The sequence below is a fragment of the Salvelinus fontinalis genome, chromosome 24 (genome assembly GCF_029448725.1).
Source record: "Salvelinus fontinalis isolate EN_2023a chromosome 24, ASM2944872v1, whole genome shotgun sequence".
Taxonomy (NCBI): Eukaryota; Metazoa; Chordata; class Actinopteri; order Salmoniformes; family Salmonidae; genus Salvelinus; species Salvelinus fontinalis.
In genome coordinates, this window is record NC_074688.1 from 24103865 (window position 1) to 24123040 (window position 19176).

Here is a 19176-nt window from a genome sequence, read left to right on the forward strand (position 1 = left end):
CTGGGCAGCCGTTCTAGTGCTGAGCAGAAGCCACGTGACCAGGATGTGTGGTCAAGTGCAGAAGAATACACTGCTGCTTTTCAACTGTAACACCAGTGTTAATCATATCACAGATTACGTATTTACTTATGGCACTGCCTACTCCTAAGGACTTGTCTTTCAAATGACATCAGCAAGAATTACTTACCTTTATTTGGAATAGTAAGCCAGACAAAATTAAACGTGTTTATTTATATAATGAATATGAGTTTGGGAGGCTGAAATTATTAAATATTAAAGCATTAAACCTCTCACTAAAAGCTTCACTCGTACAGAATTATACTTAAACCCAAAATGTTCCTCCTGTAGATTATTAAGAATGGTTTATCCTCTCTTTAAAAATGGCCTTTTTACCTTCATCCAGATTACAACATCTAATTTTCTGTTCAAATGGAAAATCAAACCTTGCTCAAAGTATTGCCCTTTCTCAAACAAGCCATACACCAAGCTGATTATAATTTGAATTTCAGCCTCCAGAAAAGACAAAACAAATATTAAACTAAAATATACTATTTTTTTATGTCGTTTTTATCAAAGGAATTATTAATAAAAATGGGGGAGTTATGTCACGCATACAGCTATCGAAAATATATGGGAATGTTTGCTCAATATAAAGTTACAACCAATTGATTACAGAATTACCGCAGAAATGGAAACGGCAGGTGGAAGGGGGAGAAGGCAGGGAACCGGTCAGTCTGTCCTATATAAAAGACCAAAATTGGCTGAAAAAATTTGGTCTAAATAAAAAAACGTAACAGTTCCATTAGAGGACAAACATGCTGACAGCTGCAGCACACAGGTTACAAGACAGCTGGGAATACATATTTGATGTTCTGATCATATGGCACATTATGAACTGATATACAAACAACGATTGATTTAACAATCCAAGTTTTTCAATGTAAATTATTATACAAAATTCTTGCTACCAACAAAATGTTATATATATGGGGCATACAACCATGTCAGCTTTGCAGATTTTGGTATGGCCCCTTAAAACAGTTTTCTGGTCACAGGTTTAGGAGTGGCTAAAAAGTCATAACATTGCTCTAATATTAACGCTACAAATAGCACTATTGGGCAATCTGGAAAGCCATAGTCAATCAATTAACAACCTTCATACTTTTACTTTTGATACTTAAGTATATTTTAGCAATTACATTTACTTTTGATACTTAAGTATATTTAAAACCAAATACTTTTACTCAAGTAGTATTTTACTGGGTGACTTTCACTTGAGTAATTTTCTATTAGGTATCTTTACTTTTACTCAAGTATGACATTGGGTACTTTTTCCACCACTGTATTTTTTTAACACGGGTAAATCCTTTAAGAAACCACAGGGATACGTGCACACACACACTCCCTCAGGTACTAGTGACGGGCATACGGGCACAGAGTCACAGTGCACAGTCACACACGCACACACACACACACCCCTAGGTACTAGCGAAGGGGTACCAGCCAGGGCCATGAATCTTGAGAGATAAACACAGCGCTCCATCCATTACAATTACAGCAGCACCCCAGAGGGCCTCCTGGCCATCTGTCTCCATGGTGTCAGGGCCATGCTGGGGCCTGTGGGCCTTAACGCTCTGCTTCCTCAGCTCAGCACAGCTCAGCAAAGCATGCATCACCAACCCACCAGGGCTCACCGGGCACATGCTGAGCCAGAGGAGAGGACGCATGGAGCATCACAACAAACAAGGACTGGGCTGTGTGTCCCAAATGGTGCCCTAATCCGTATAAAGTGCACTAATTTAGACCAAGGCTCTGGTCAAAAGTAGAGCACTAAATAGGAATAGGTTGCAGTTATGGACGCAAATGGAGAGCTTCACAGTGTGCAATTACCACCAAAACAATGGTAGCCAATAGCTGACTCATACTCACTCATACATACAGTACACTGTCTGAAAAGTTACATTGTTAGTCTATTATCATTAGATTACTTTATTTCCCCATTTCAGGGTCTCAATTATGGACCCATTTTAAGATTAGACCGATAGATGATCCGATTATTTTTACTGGGGTCTTGGACTCGGTGATCAAATTTCCCATCCAGTTTGGTGCAGTACGGAGTGGACAGTCAGTCACAGAGCAGATTGTATTTCTCTAATGGCCCCATTACACCAGTTTCTATGAACATATGTCATTGACTCCACATAGAGTTAATTGTTTCTTACCTAGCATGAATGCTGAAGTGCTTGTCTCAGAAACAGACCATTCTTTCCCCTGAGTCACATACAAATGTGTGCACATGAATGTACACAAACACACACACGCGCACGCACGCACGCACCTATATCTTCTTCTTCACGTTCTCCCCACACTTGCTCCAGTTTGACACTGCATGTGTAAAACTGTTTCAGCCGTCAACCCCTAGCTAAGTGAACACATGGACCCCCCTCAGTGTCTGGTATACATAAATGACAATACTGCTCCCCTCACATCTTTAAAATGTCAACATCTTTCTAAGAAACCAGAGAGGGTGGGGAACTATGACAAGATTCACTTGTGTTGTACTTAACGGCAGCTAAAAGTAGGTAAAAAAAATGACATGAATCTACAAGCAGTATATTTGTAAATGCATCAGGGGTAACCAGGTTCATACTGTTTACAGTGCTCTATCTACTGCATAGAAAATCTGCATATCAACTGATTTCTCCAGTTTAAGTTTCTGCTAAATCTGCTAGTTTACAATTTATCTCACAAATCAAAATTCTCTACAAGAACAGAGACTCATCAAATTCCTTACCATCTGAGTGAAACAGATGAGCAGCACCAGCAATGCCAGTCAAAGGTTCTCACCAAGCAGCTGTTGATAACATACAGCACTGCCCTACAACACTATCGTATCCACCCATCACAGTATGCTTAGCCAAGCTGGGAGCACTGCACACGCTATCTATAAAAGTCAGCCGTGTCACAGTCAGGAGGGCAAGACGGTACATGCCTACAAGGTAATCAGAGAGGTTTGAGGTGTTAACCAGGTTTAGATAGAACTCCTAGGTACTCTGAACTCTGCGAGTGGAGCGTAGGGGAGGCCATGCCCCAGGGAGCCAGAAGCAGCCATTTTGGTGCTACACAGATCCCACTCTTCTGTCTGACCTGTTCAATAGAGACTTGACGTCTTAGCAGATATATACGTTAACAGTAGTGTAGCATCTGGGAGCATATTTCATATAGATTAAGAAGATCCCCTACTGTGCTATTCAGACATCTGTTTTCAGGGTGAGATCTGGGAATGTCCTCTGATCCCAAGTCTGATGCTTGTGTGTCTGTGCAGTCCCTGTATGCTGATGACAATCTAACTCCTTCCTATGTGCTTCAATATAGTTTGTATTTATTCATTCATTCAATTGAAAGACGGATTACACTACAGTACATTGAGGCCCGACTGATTGTGATTTTTACCTTCAGTGGGTATAATAAGTATTCACCCCATTGGATTGTGCACATTTTGTTGCGATACAAAGTTTGATTGAAATAAATTTCATAGTGATTTTTTTTGTCATTGATCTACACAAAATATTCCATAATGGCAAAGTGAAATGAATTCTACACATTTCTACAAATACAAATTAAACAACAAAAATATAGTCGCTGCATAAGTATTCACCCCCTTTGTTAAGGCAAAATTAGTTTGTAAGTAAAATTTGGCTAAACAAATCACATAAGCTACAGTACATGGACTCATTGTGTGTGAGATAGGGGTTCACACAATTGTTTAATGACTACCCCTTCCTCTGTCCCCCATGCATACATCTGTAAGGTCCCTCAGTCAAGTATTGAATTTCAAGAACAGATTCAAATACAAAGACCAGGGAGCTTTTCGAAAGCCTCAAAAAGAAGGGCAGTGCTTGGTAGATGGGTAATAATAACAAATCTGACACTGAACATTTGTCATCCAGTTTTGGTGTGTGATTTGAACATCTCTATAAGCATGGTCAACTTAATAATTATGCTGTGGATGATGTATTAAACCACCCAGACACATCAAAGATGCAGCTGTCCTGAACTGAGCTGCAGGACAGGAAGAAAACTGCTCAGGAATGTCACCATGAGGCCATTGGTGATTTTAAAACAGCTAGAGTTCAATGGCTGTGATTGGAAAAACTGAGGATGACTCCACAATAATGACCTAAAAGAGAAAACAAGAATACAATTATACAGAATAAAAATATTCCAAATTGTGCATCCTGTGTGCAACAAGGTACAAAAGTAATACTCCAAAAAAACATAGCAAAGGAACACACTTTGTATTTTGGGAAAATCCAAACAACATCACTGAGTAACTGGCTCCTTATTTTGAAGCATGATGGTGGGTATGCTTGACATTGGCAAAAACTGGGGAGTTCTGCAGGATACAAATAAACTGGTTAGAGCTAAGCACAGGAAAAATCCTACAGGAAAACCAGCTTCAGTCTGCGTTCCACCAGACACGGGGGGAATTCACCTTTCAGCACTACAGTAACCTACAACACAAGGCCAAATCTACACTGGAGTTGCTTACCAAGATGACAGTGTATGTTCATGAGTGGCCAAGTTACATTTTTGACTTAAATCTGCTTGAAAAACTATGGCAAGACTTGACAATTGCTGTCTAACCATAATCCCAAACATCTTGACAGAGTTTAAATACATTTGAAAAGAATACTTAGCAAGTATAAATATTGCAAAACCGTGTGTGCAAAGCTCTTAGACTTACCCAATTATCTCAGGTCACTAATCGCTGCCAAAGGTGTTTCTAAATTCTATTGACTCAGGGGGTGAATACTTATCTAATCAAGGTATCTTAGTATTTTATTTTTCATTATTCTGATTATTATAATTTTTTTATCTTCCACTTTGAAATTAGAGTATTTTGTGTAGATCATTAAATTACATCCATTTGAATCCCACTTTGTAATACAAAATGTGAAGAAATCCAAGGGGGGTGAATAATTATCATACCCACTCTAGCTCACCTGCCAACCCCCAGGTCCCCATCTGTAACGCCCATCTGTTGTCAAGGTAATAGTTGAGTGGGAACTAATTCTGATTATTACACAAAAATGTAATTCAGTTTAATTGAATGTGTCAGCCAATATGTGTCATTATAACAAGTGTAAAATCAATTGTAAAAGTGCATTAAAATCAAATGTTCTATCTAATTGGTAGTCTGCATGGCATAAAGGAAATAATTTAGCTAGGTGTAAAAGGCTGGCATATTGTGACGACTCCTCAGGATAAGCTTGAATGAAGTGATATTATTCCTTCACCATGTTTTAAATTAGTAGTCTACATGCAGGATGTAAGAACTATTTATAATGTGATAGACTTGACTCCCCAAAACCGTCAAAATCTGTGAGTGCGTCATGGAATTAAGTGTTTGAGCTCAGCGACAATCACTGGCTCACCCCTCACGGAGCCCAGAGGTTATTTCCATGGTTACATGTGTGACTGACAGGCCGAGAGTGTGGGGGGGATTCACAAACCGATCCGCTCAGCTTTGACACTAGTTATCTTCGGAGCCAAAATACAACAGCCATCCCAGCCAACAAATGACAACAGCGGCGTTATATAGAGGAAACTTCTAGGAAGTCTTCCTAGGGGAAATCACCATATAAAGAAGCAGAGGGTGTCAGTTTGAGAGGTGGGGGGAGGAAGGGGGGGAACGAAGACAAACTCAAGCAATGAGGCACAGCTAAAAAGAACAACATTTTGAACAGCGGGAAGACAGCTTTAATCCATCTCAGCTACACACAATGGGCCGAAGATGCAGCGTTCAGTGGAAATGCGATGGTTATCAGAAGAAAAATGGGGAAGAAGAGCTTTACTGATGTTCTGCTTTAATACAACATGGAAGTCAAGACTGCAGGAGGGTATCAGTGGCACATCTGAGCTCCACATCTGGAGATAGAGGTTTGTCCCAATTGGTACCCTATATAGTACACTACTTTTGACCAGAGCCTTAAGGGCTCTAGTGCACTGTAAAGCGAATAAGGTAGCATTTGGGATGCATCCAGAGAGTACTGGGAGCCAGCTACTGAATACATCTTTTAAAATGCATCAACAAAGATTAAGGCTCCAGACCTGTCCCACGGCCCCCACCCCACTGCCTTCTCTTTAAATGGGCTGAGACCTGGTTAACCTGCCTGCTGTACAACATGGTTACACTCAGACATTTATCTGGCTACACTCCAGCAGTGCATTCTAACATATCACATTAACCTGGGCCCTTTACTCATATCTGTCAACAGAACAAAGCAGAAAACATTCATTTAAAAACACACCCGACAACTCCTTCACTTTTGATCAAAATACAGGTTTATTTTTATGTAATCAATTGACCAAATAGATGTAAAGAAAAATGCCAATTATTGCTGTCTGAAATATTCTAACTTAAGAGGTACTGAAAATAATTACAAAAATGAAACCATGTATCTACATAAATACAGTACAGCGCATTTCCCGTATCCTGCCTGCTCTGTGTGTGAGAGTTAGAAAATCGCTGCTCTTATCAGGGATGGGTAGGGTAGGCATAGTGATGGTGGGAGCGAGTGACAGAGAGCGCTAGTTACAGTACAGACCCCTCTGCGTATACAAAACACCCATGCAATAATAGCTGACTTAAGACAGACCACACAGCTATGATTTCTGTGGTTAAGACTGTCCCATCCCAGGCACCATCCCATCCCTCCCTCCATTTTATCCACCACCCAAAATGTCAGCAGTTTCGGAAGTCACCCCCCACCCATCACCATAACACAGAAAGATATAATACTGCCCCAGCAGCACTCTCTCTAGATTACTGGTTGGGCCAAGAAGACAAAACAAAACTTCCAGTACATTCAGCATAGTTAACATATTCAAAGTTCAGTGACTTACAGAGGTTAAAAGAAGTGCACTACATAGGGTATAGGGTGACATTTGGGATGAAACCTAGGACTGGTTCACAGTCAGTCTGGCAGGTTGGGAAGTGCTGCGGCTGCAGATCAGGGGGCGAAGCTTGAATGTAGCCGAGGGGGCAAAGCGAGCGTTCTTATTGGGCGGAAGCCATCTTCCTGATGTTCATGATGAGTCTCTTGCTGTACTCCTTGTGGTCCACAGGTTTCACCTCCATCACCGTGGCCTTGATCCGGGACTCGTCCTAAAGGGACAGGGGAACACATGGAATAGATGTTACATGATGTCCCCCTCAGTGTCCATTCACTACACTAGCTATCTCCCAATTATCTCTCCTTCCTCCCAAAGTGTGAACTTATTCACTTCCCTTCACTGATTTCAAAGTAAATGACTGGTACAAGAAATGTGGAGGAAATTCTCTATAGCCCATGCCTCCACCAACAATGCTTTAGATTTGTGGGAAGTAGTATATTACTGGGATGCACCCACTGTGCTAGAGGGAAGACAAACCAACACAAACCCCTGCCATGTGCAGTAGATCACCCGCTGGGTGTCAACAAACAGTGGCCATTCAACATGTAGAATCATTAGGAAATGAACAGAAAAAGACAGCCGAGGTTCTGTGGTCAATAGGCCGGTCACCCGCTGCTTTTAACTGTTGGTCTACACGGTCTGTTTGGACTTTTACTGGAATGCATGTTATACAAGCTTGTTCAGCCAAGGACAAAGCTTGGATTCACCACAGGTCACTGACTGCAGGTTCAGCCAGAGAAAGCAGCACTAAGTAGGCAGGCAGCCTGGTACCAGAGAGATTATCCTACTTCCCTAACACGTTAGAAAATGTGATATTTGAAGAGTCTGTATTTAAAATCTGCCATTTAAATGGATGGTGATGCAACCTCTGTGCACTGCGACAGAGACAGCGTTTAAATGTTCTCACCACCTCCGCATCTGTCTAGAGTAGATAAGGTCATCCACCTGGTCCATCACTCTTTAAAGAGGCGGCTACAGTCACCTGCTACGTCTCAAATGACACCCTATTCCCATTTCCTTACATACTGCACTACTTTTGACACATGAAAAGGGCATCAGTCAAACCCTATCGAGCCTGGTCAAAAATACATGCTCCTTTCAATTGACTCACTCTTATTAGAGCCTGAGAGAAAACAAGCCCCCTCTTCTTGTCCCCTCACTAAGAGGAAATCCTATCCTTCTAAGCAGGCCTTACATAACACAGGGCATAAGTGCACGCTGTAGCAAAACATTTTCCAACGGAAAGCTAAAATATGTGTTTCATATTGGACTGGTAGTTCAAGTAGTCCCTCCCTGTTTGTCAGTTTTCTTCTGTTTGGTGGATAATGAATGCGACCCAGCAGAAGGTTAGATTCGACAGTCATCACCATCCTACAGTCGTCTCTCTCTTTGCAGATCTCTACAGAACAATCCTCAGGCAAGGGTAATAGCTATGCTGCTGCTAAAATGCTAATTGTACACAGTGAACACAAAAGATCAAAACGCTGCAATCAATTACCGATCTAGAATTTTCTCAGAGGAGAAATACCCATTTCCTGAGTGGGGTGAGCATTGTTCTAGGCTGTTTATGTGCAGGTGGCGGGGCAGGGTGCAGAGCGGGGCGAGGGAGGGTGTCATAGGGTGCGTGACAGAAGGAAATGGGGGTGTTGTAGCACTCCTCTCTCTCACATGGGCTTAAAAAGGACGATCTGCCCTGTGGTTACGATCTGCCCTGTGGTTACAATGCACTCACTCCATTAGGTTCAGCTAAAAAACTATTTATGCAGTCTGGATGTTAGTGCATTCACACTCTCCTATCTGGCTCTAACCAGGGCCAGATGGAACGCTTGAGAAGGTATACAGCAACGTTATGGTTCAGCGGATGACCTCAGCCATGTGGGGTTTGACTTCTGCAGACATCTGCAGCCTGTGGTCCACTGAGCACCTCCCATGTTTACAATACTAGTTATTACGGTCATATTTTTACAGCCCAAAAATGATTGAACCATGGTTTAATTGTTCACTGTTCATTGAATTGAAGTGCTAGCTGCAATGGATATCTTCTCATTGCTACAGCAAGAAACAAGAATGATGTAACCATGGTTGCATTGTGACTGTTCATAGAAGTAGTCCACTCCATGAAATACACTACAGAAGATACGTCCCCATCTCTAGGTCTGTTGGTCGCAGCAGTTGTAGAAACTAGACCGAAGACAGCGGTCCTGACAGGGCTGTGGTGTAGTGTCAGTCCTGTGCTCTGCTGTGCTGCCCCCACCTCGGTTTACATGTTGACACAGTGTGGCTGGGGCGGGGGGGAAGGGGCTCAGCTCGGCTAGCTTACCAGCATGTGTGCGATGGATGTGACAAAACTTTGTGTGTCTGTGCCTACACTCAGGCTTCAGACAGCTCAGGCCCTGTTTGTTCCAGCCACACATAAAACAATTTTACATTGGGGGGGGGGGGGGGGGGTGGGGTATATATTTAAGATACTCTTTAAAGAGTTAGGGTTTCAGATGTTTTCAAAAGATGGGTGGGGACTTCCGCTGTCCTGACAATAGGGGGAAGCTTGTTCCATAAGCTGCCCAGCATCCCTACAAAGTGCACACACACCCCACAGATACACACAGTGCAGTTCCAATGAGACCTTTCTGTAATAGTACTAAGTGTGCCAGCGTTGCTATGGTAGTGGGAGCAGAAACCTGACTAACCAAATCACACATGAAAAGGGCATCAGTCTTTTCATCCTGTGTGCAGCGGCTCTGAAACAGACACAGCAGCAGAGATGAAGGGTGGTCTGGAAATAGTCCCTCGTCATTTTCTACCATCTAATGAGTAACTCCCTCCCTCGTCACTCTGCTTTAGTCCTCCAACTCACCCTCACCTCCCTTTTCTTCCCCCAGGCACACTCCTCTCACGCACAGGTCTCGCAGGCTCACACACACACGAGCCTACTGCACTGCAACTCCACAAGCGAGTGTGACAGAGTTTGTCAAGCGATTAGTGTTGGTCACATCTTGCCAGAAAGGCAGGATTTATGTGGGCAAAGCGAGGAGAATCAGACTGCCGCTTGCTATGCAAATCCACAGCACTTCTCTGCTTCTTCTTCCGTAGTACTACTGCACTGGGCTCGGCCTGTCATGGTTTGGAAAGAGATGGAAGACAGACATCTATTTGAGAACTTGACATGGTTTTATGTCCAATGTGCTCTCTTTTCTCCAATGTCCCCCAGACAACCAAGCACTGGAAACAGACTAAACAAGTTACAAGGACTAAACTGTCTGGACGAAGAGAGAAAAGTGAGAGCTAGGGGGAGGGAATAAGAGCACTGTACAAAGTTACAGCTGGGTTACGATCAAGTATAGGCTAATCATTGTTATTTATAAACTATGCTTCTCTCACCTCCTGATTCCTCACACAATGATCAAATATATTGTGAGCAGACATGGCTAAGCTGCATCTCTTCCATCAACACAATATCATGTCTCTGGTAGTCTGTCTGTGGTCAGAGCAGCAGGTAGGTAGCTACAAGGTCACCTCTGGAAGCGACTTTTTTTTCTCATCTAATTCTGCATTATACAATCTCCAATTACTGATGAAGAACTGCTTGAGTAAAAAAATATATAAACATTCTGCTGATAATTTCCCAACATTAACTAAGTTTATTAGACAGATGCCATCTAACACAGCTGCTCTTATATGATGCTATAGTACTGATGTCTAGTAAAGTATTGGTATGAGTCATTAACCATATGATGCTATAGTACTGATGTCTAGTAAAGTATTGGTATGAGTCATTAACCATATGATGCTATAGTACTGATGTCTAGTAAAGTATTGGTATGAGTCATTAACCATATGATGCTATAGTACTGATGTCTAGTAAAGTATTGGTATGAGGTATGAGTCATTAACCATATGATGCAATAGTACACATGTCTAGTAAAGTATTGGTATGAGTCATTAGCCATATGATGCTATAGTACTGATGGCTAGTAAAGTATTGGTATGAGTCATTAACCATATGATGCTATAGTACTGATGTCTAGTAAAGTATTGGTATGAGTCATTAACCATATGATGCTATAGTACTGATGTCTAGTAAAGTATTGGTATGAGTCATTAACCATATGATGCTATAGTACACATGTCTAGTAAAGTATTGGTATGAGTCATTAACCATATGATGCTATAGTACACATGTCTAGTAAAGTATTGGTATGAGTCATTAACCATATGATGCTATAGTACACATGTCTAGTAAAGTATTGGTATGAGTCATTAACCATATGATGCTATAGTACTGATGTCTAGTAAAGTATTGGTATGAGTCATTAACCATATGATGCTATAGTACTGATGCCTAGTAAAGTATTGGTATGAGTCATTAACCATATGATGCTATAGTACTGATGCCTAGTAAAGTATTGGTATGAGTCATTAACCATATGATGCTATAGTACTGATGCCTAGTAAAGTATTGGTATGAGTCATTAACCATATGATGCTATAGTACTGATGGCTAGTAACGTATTGGTAGGAGTCATTAACCATATGATGCTATAGTACTGATGTCTAGTAAAGTATTGGTATGAGTCATTAACCATATGATGCTATAGTACTGATGTCTAGTAAAGTATTGGTATGAGTCATTAACCATATGATGCTATAGTACTGATGTCTAGTAAAGTATTGGTATGAGTCATTAACCATATGATGCTATAGTACTGATGTCTAGTAAAGTATTGGTATGAGTCATTAAGCATATGATGCTATAGTACTAATGTCTAGTAACGTATTGGTATGAGTCATTAACCATATGATGCTATAGTACTGATGTCTAGTAAAGTATTGGTATGAGTCATTAACCATATGATGCTATAGCACACATGTCTAGTAAAGTATTGGTATGAGGTATGAGTCATTAACCATATGATGCTATAGTACTGATGTCTAGTAAAGTATTGGTATGAGTCATTAACCATATGATGCTATAGTACACATGTCTAGTAAAGTATTGGTATGAGTCATTAACCATATGATGCTATAGTACTGATGTCTAGTAAAGTATTGGTATGAGTCATTAACCATATGATGCTATAGTACTGATGTCTAGTAAAGTATTGGTATGAGTCATTAACCATATGATGCTATAGTACTGATGTCTAGTAAAGTATTGGTATGAGTCATTAACCATATGATGCTATAGTACACATGTCTAGTAAAGTATTGGTATGAGTCATTAACCATACGATGCTATAGTACTGATGTCTAGTAAAGTATTGGTATGAGTCATTAACCATATGATGCTATAGTACTGATGTCTAGTAAAGTATTGGTATGAGTCATTAACCATATGATGCTATAGTACTGATGTCTAGTAAAGTATTGGTATGAGTCATTAACCATATGATGCTATAGTACTGATGTCTAGTAAAGTATTGGTATGAGTCATTAACCATATGATGCTATAGTACTGATGTCTAGTAAAGTATTGGTATGAGTCATTAACCCTATGATGCTATAGTCCTGATGTCTAGTAAAGTATTGGTATGAGTCATTAACCCTATGATGCTATAGTACTGATGTCTAGTAAAGTATTGGTATGAGTCATTAACCCTATGATGCTATAGTACTGATGTCTAGTAAAGTATTGGTATGAGTCATTAACCATATGATGCTATAGTACTGATGTCTAGTAAAGTATTGGTATGAGTTATTAACCATATGATGCTATAGTACACATGTCTAGTAAAGTATTGGTATGAGTCATTAACCATATGATGCTATAGTACTGATGTCTAGTAAAGTATTGGTATGAGTCATTAACCATATGATGCTATAGTACTGATGTCTAGTAAAGTATTGGTATGAGTCATTAACCATATGATGCTATAGTACTGATGTCTAGTAAAGTATTGGTATTAGTCATTAACCATATGATGCTATTGTACTGATGTCTAGTAAAGTATTGGTATGAGTCATTAACCATATGATGCTATAGTACTGATGTCTAGTAAAGTATTGGTATGAGTCATTAACCATATGATGCTATAGTACTGATGTCTAGTAAAGTATTGGTATGAGTCATTAACCATATGATGCTATAGTACTGATGTCTAGTAAAGTATTGGTATGAGTCATTAACCATATGATGCTATAGTACTGATGGCTAGTAACATATTGGTATGAGTCATTAACCATATGATGCTATAGTACTGATGTCCTAGTAAATTATTGGTATGAGTCATTAACCATATGATGCTATAGTACTGATGTCTAGTAAAGTATTGGTATGAGTCATTAACCATATGATGCTATAGTACTAATGTCTAGTAAAGTATTGGTATGAGTCATTAACCATGGCAACCATGAACAAAAACATGGACTTTGTCAATTAGTGACACAAAAATGAATAAAGTATTGCAACAGTTACAATTCCCAGCCCTAATGTCAATATGAGACCCTTACATTGTTCATCCTACATCAGAAAACATGCTCTACAATCTAGCTACACAACTCAAAGTAAGAAAAACAGATTTTTCTTGCAGCAGAATGCCCAGATATGTTTTAAGGAAACATTTGCTTGAGGCAATGGCCAGGACATCCTTGAAACAGCAAGCTGCCCAGGCTGAGCCGACTGTGTTCCCACACACACACACACACACACACACACACACACACACACACACACACACACACACACACACACACACACACACACACACACACACACACACACAACAGAAGAGTAGAGACCACTGTCTGTTAATGGGCCTCCCTGGCAGAGTTCCAACTCTCCCTGTTCTCAGTCCCAAACCAATCAATTATTTTATGCTGTGCCCTCAAAACAAGGCTCCATCTGTGTAGCTTCCAGGAGAGGGTGACCACAACTAATCTGTGTGCACCTTTCACAGCCCCTGAAAACGAGCTGTCGTCTCAAGAAAACCCACCGTCTGTTCTATTCTGTGGTCTCTCTCTACAGACGAAGGGATGGAAGGAGAGGAGGCAATTCAACCAATAAAAGGAGAAATGCCACAGCCAAATGCTGATATTTGTCAGGCCAATTGGAATATGAACGTCACACACAGCTGAACATAGAAAGAAGCTGTTTACATACCGATTTCAATAAATTGGCATTCTGTCAAACCTCTGAACAAGATGTATGTGTGTCTGTGTTTTTTCCTCCCATCCAGATGACTGGAATGGAACCAGACAACCTCTACCTCATAGTTGGCAACACGCTCTGATATGAAGTAATAAATGTCTGTTAGGCTTGGGCAGTATACCGTGGCATTTGGAAAAAGCCACATGATGGTTAATCAATACTGTCAATTGCACAGAATTTTTGTTGTTGAATTTAATCAAGTTGAACATTTGTTGCTACCTTTTAAAGTAAATACCTGCAGTCAATTTGTGTAATACGTTAGGAGATGAAGAACATTGCGTTCTTCATTTCACCTGTTACATTATTACAAGCACACAATGACAAGAGACCGGAGCCTTGTTGTGCAGCACGCGCCAGGTGATCTAGTTACTGTACAGAACTCACAACTAAATATTTGCCAGCTAAACATCTTATAACTATTAAGTTAACTGTCTAAAATGTGCTAAATGCTCTGCAGTTCTGCATTTGGTTTGCTAATTTAGTAGCTAGTTAGCTATCTATCTGGTTAGCTTCTTCCAAAATTAAGCACTCGCTTGGTAACAGCAGAGAATCCCCTCCTGGATCAAGCTAATATTTGTTTTGTGCAGAAAACTGTTAATTGTATAGTTTAAGTCTGAATCTGTACAAAATGTTTGCAATGTGCTCATTAGCATTTAGTTAGCATTCTCTACAGGTTTTCACATGTATTTGTTAGAATTGCTAACCTTCGTATTACAGAGTATCAGTGGGGTTTGAAAACAGCGCCCCTTGTTTTCAGTGTCGGTATTACTGAATATCCTGGTATGGCAATCTGGATAACGCCCAAGCCTGATGTCTGTCATTTTATACATTTAGTCAAATCAATATATCGGTTGACTGATTAAAAATCGGCTGATATTGGGCTTTTCCCTCAATTTTAGATCCATCATATCGGTCTCTATACCACCGATATTGACAAATGATGAACAAAAACATGCTAATCTGAGTGCTTCTGTTCACTTAATAATGTTTGTTTTCAATTGTAAGAAATCACATTCAAAGGTATCTTTGAAGAGACATATCACGTCTGAAAAACAATGCATCTGCAGATAAATTGTAACAAGTATAGCCTACTTTGCCTCCCAAAAATAAGCATCGTATTGGATCCCAAAATCCCATATCTGTCAGGCGCTACTTACATTGTAGGTCTCCAGCTTGACTCTGTTACGGAAAACGAACGTGTGGAAGTTGGCCTGCTGAAAGATCTCCTCGAAGGCAGCTTCATTCTGCATGAAAATTAACAAAATGGGATCAATTTAACATTAATGACAATCAGAAACTTGCTCGTTTACATTAAAAAGCCATTGTTTTAATCAAGATGTCTGGTTCTAAATCAAAGCCGTTTTCTATCTAATTTAAAAAACAATGTACGTAGCGCAACATTTTTTGTTAAAAATCACTTGTGATTATTTCAATAGAAGTCCTTGGGTTATAGAGGTTGTGTGAGGGCCTACAGAGACCACACGGCACAGCAGCCTGTTTAGGCTGTGGTAGCTGGTGCTGGTGGCTGGCAGGGACAGGCTAGAGTAGACAGTGCCTGGGGTTCAGCACCTCCCCTAGGCCCTTTCCTCAGGCCAGGCTTTGAACCAGACAGAGAAGGAGCGAGACAGGGTGACAGGCGGGCAGACAGGGAGACAGACCGGCAGGCAGACAGACAGGCAGGCTCACCGAGTCCTTGAGCTGCCCTAGGTAAGCAGCGTTCTGTCCCAAGATGGCTTCAGCACTCTCCTGAAAGCAGGTCACCCACTGGTTGTCCCCGTAGTCTGCTATGTTGGCCTGCAGGGCGAGAGGAGGAACAAAGAGACAGACGCATGTTAGGAGTGAGTACTGGGGAAAGTCAAAGGGAAAGGTCATCTGGGCTTTGTTGATCATAGGTTGCAACATAAATAGCACCCTATTCTCTTTATAGTGCACCACTTTCGACCAGTGTGCAATGGGCCCTGGTCAAAAGAAGTGCAACATAGGGAATAGGGTGCCATTTGGAATGCATTCAGTCTATTAAAAATGTAGGCTTCTCAGGGATTTGATACTTTGGTTTATTATTGTTAATGATGTCACGTTGCTGCTGAATATTCAATGTATTGTCGATTGCACAAGTTTATACACCTGGGAAAATCATTATTTTAGAACTCTTGGCACCAGCAGAACCAAGGTGTACGTGTGATGAGAGCTGCACGCAGTGGTAGCCTATTCCCAGTTTATGTTCCAGTTCTGTGAAGAAAAGCAATATGCTGACTGGCGAGAGGTGCAAAACAATAGAAAAGCAGCTTATTTTAGATGTCTGGCTGCAAGAGCTCGTTTGCTGACTAAATGTGGTAGTATTTTAATGCTGCTATTTTTAACAAGGAGAGAAAAAAAATGCCTCAACATTGATGGGGGGGGGATAGAGCAATTAACTCAACATAATCCTGACTTCCAACAAAACAAATAAAATGAATCCGAAATAGCCTGCCACTATTTAACACTTGCAGCAGCGAGAACAGAATGGCCTTAAATAATCTTTTTCAAACATGAGTGTAAAGAGATCCGACGGGGAGAGTTAAGGACCGTTAGAGAAGTAGAACCACAGGGAAGACTGGCTGGAGTCCTGGGAGAAGAGGGGAAAACAGCGCCCAGAAGGAAGGAGAAAGGAGTGAAAGAAAGGGGTGTGAAGACAAGCGAGAAGAGTAAAAGGAGGGAGGAAGACAGAAAGCGAAAGTGTGCATGCCAGAGAAAAAGCGCAAGAGGCAGAGTAATGAGAGGCAGTATATAAAAGTCCCCCAGAGGAAGACACACACGGCCACAGCAGACACAGCCCCACCAAGGGTCCTGTGAGGATGAGAGAATGAATAGAGGCCTAGGGGAAAGGGTCAGGAGCGGGCAGGAACTCTGTCACAGTGAGGGTGAATAGGGTGGCAGAGTGGAACGCAGCGTGTGCGTTCCTACATGTGTGCTTGTATGTTCCTACGTGTGTGCGTCCTCTGACTGTGCGTACTGAATCCAGCCAGAAAGCCAGAGGGTTTAGACAGAGCTGAGCCACTCACAGAGAGGATGAGTCGGTACTTGAAGTTGGGGAACTCTTTGTCACACTTCTCACAGCGGAACATGCCGTTCTGCTGGTCCACCACCTTCTTATTGCAGTCCTGACTAGGGCACGCCTGGTACAGACAGTTCTCCTTACGGATGTACACTATGGTGGCGATGCAGCTGAAGTAGTCTGCCTGGAGAGAGATACACACAGACAACATTACTGAGTATCCTTCTTAGCCCTTTTAAAAAGTGTACACTTCAGATGTTTTATGGAAGATCATACTGCTATACCTGCAGCTGAAGGAGTCCGCCCGGACAGACACACAAACACACGAGAATCATTCTGTCAATCCTTTTGAAATGTAGATGTTTTGTGGCAGGCCATATTCAATTCGTGCAGGTTTAGTCTATGATTTCTACATAAGGTTCATGACATTACACGGTGCAGAACTAACAACTAATAAGCATTAAAGAACATCAACTAGAATATTCAAACTCTATTAAAAGAGAAACATTACTGCAGTGGGATGCAAAAATAACAATCCAACCGCAATCTGCATAGCATAGCTCCAAACACAAATACAAAACTGCAAAGGCAGGCTGCCTCGTCTTTTTTATGGGGGCATATGCAAAGTTTATAACCCCAATATACATAAACAGCCTTTCAGAATAATTCCTAGCCTGTCGGAGAGCAGCAAGCACCTGCTGAGAATTTCCCAGCGCTGAATCCTGAAATATATAAATGGAGACAGACAGAAAGGGCTGTGGGAGGTGCAACATAATGATGTGACTAAGTGTCAACAGGGTTGGAGATGAGTCACGCCGCCTCTCGTTCTGTCGACACGTTGTAGAGCTCCCTTTCTGTTTCTATACCCCCACCCACCACTTCATACGCCTTTCTGCCACAGACAGGTCTGCGTCACAGCTTTCTGCCACAGACAGGTCACAGCTTTCTGCCACAGACAGGTCACAGCTTTCTGCCACAGACAGGTCACAGCTTTCTGCCACAGACAGGTCACAGCTTTCTGCCACAGACAGGTCACAGCTTTCTGCCACAGACAGGTCACAGCTTTCTGCCACAGACAGGTCACAGCTTTCTGCCACAGACAGGTCACAGCTTTCTGCCACAGACAGGTCACAGCTTTCTGCCACAGACAGGTCACAGCTTTCTGCCACAGACAGGTCACAGCTTTCTGCCACAGACAGGTCACAGCTTTCTGCCACAGACAGGTCACAGCTTTCTGCCACAGACAGGTCACAGCTTTCTGCCACAGACAGGTCACAGCTTTCTGCCACAGACAGGTCACAGCTTTCTGCCACAGACAGGTCACAGCTTTCTGCCACAGACAGGTCACAGCTTTCTGCCACAGACAGGTCACAGCTTTCTGCCACAGACAGGTCACAGCTTTCTGCCACAGACAGGTCACAGCTTTCTGCCACAGACAGGTCACAGCTTTCTGCCACAGACAGGTCACAGCTTTCTGCCACAGACAGGTCACAGCTTTCTGCCACAGACAGGTCACAGCTTTCTGCCACAGACAGGTCACAGCTTTCTGCCACAGACAGGTCACAGCTTTCTGCCACAGACAGGTCACAGCTTTCTGCCACAGACAGGTCACAGCTTTCTGCCACAGATAGGTCACAGCTTTCTGCCACAGATAGGTCACAGCTTTCTGCCACAGATAGGTCACAGCTTTCTGCCACAGATAGGTCACAGCTTTCTGCCACAGATAGGTCACAGCTTTCTGCCACAGATAGGTCACAGCTTTCTGCCACAGACAGGTCACAGCTTTCTGCCACAGACAGGTGGAATCTCTCTCCCCCTCTGCGTGTCAGTCCCCCTCCTACTGATCGTCACCACCCTGCAGGTGGCCATGGGGACAGAGATGTCACAATGAGGTGACAGAGGCATAGTGAGGTGAAAACAGGGTCACGTTGAAGGGGAGAGAGAGGAGCAGACACCTCCACGTCGTAACACCGTCTACATCCCAAACAGCGCCCTATTCCCTATGTAGTACACTACTTTCGACCAGGGCCTATAGGCA

At 42.0% G+C, this 19176-nt stretch overlaps 1 protein-coding gene across 1 annotated transcript in view; it reads right to left on the reverse strand.

Moving 5' to 3' along the window:
- Positions 1–6325: 6325 nt before the first annotated feature.
- Positions 6326–19176, reverse strand: part of LOC129822190 (replication protein A 70 kDa DNA-binding subunit-like) — a 42873-nt gene continuing 30022 nt past the window's right edge. The window contains exons 14-17 of the mRNA XM_055880257.1: positions 17146–17322; positions 15791–15898; positions 15262–15348; positions 6326–7171 (exon numbers count right to left, since the gene is read on the reverse strand). Of these exons, the coding sequence (XP_055736232.1) occupies positions 7064–7171; positions 15262–15348; positions 15791–15898; positions 17146–17322 (480 nt within the window). The 3' untranslated portion in view covers positions 6326–7063. The remainder of the gene's footprint in view (positions 7172–15261; positions 15349–15790; positions 15899–17145; positions 17323–19176) is intronic.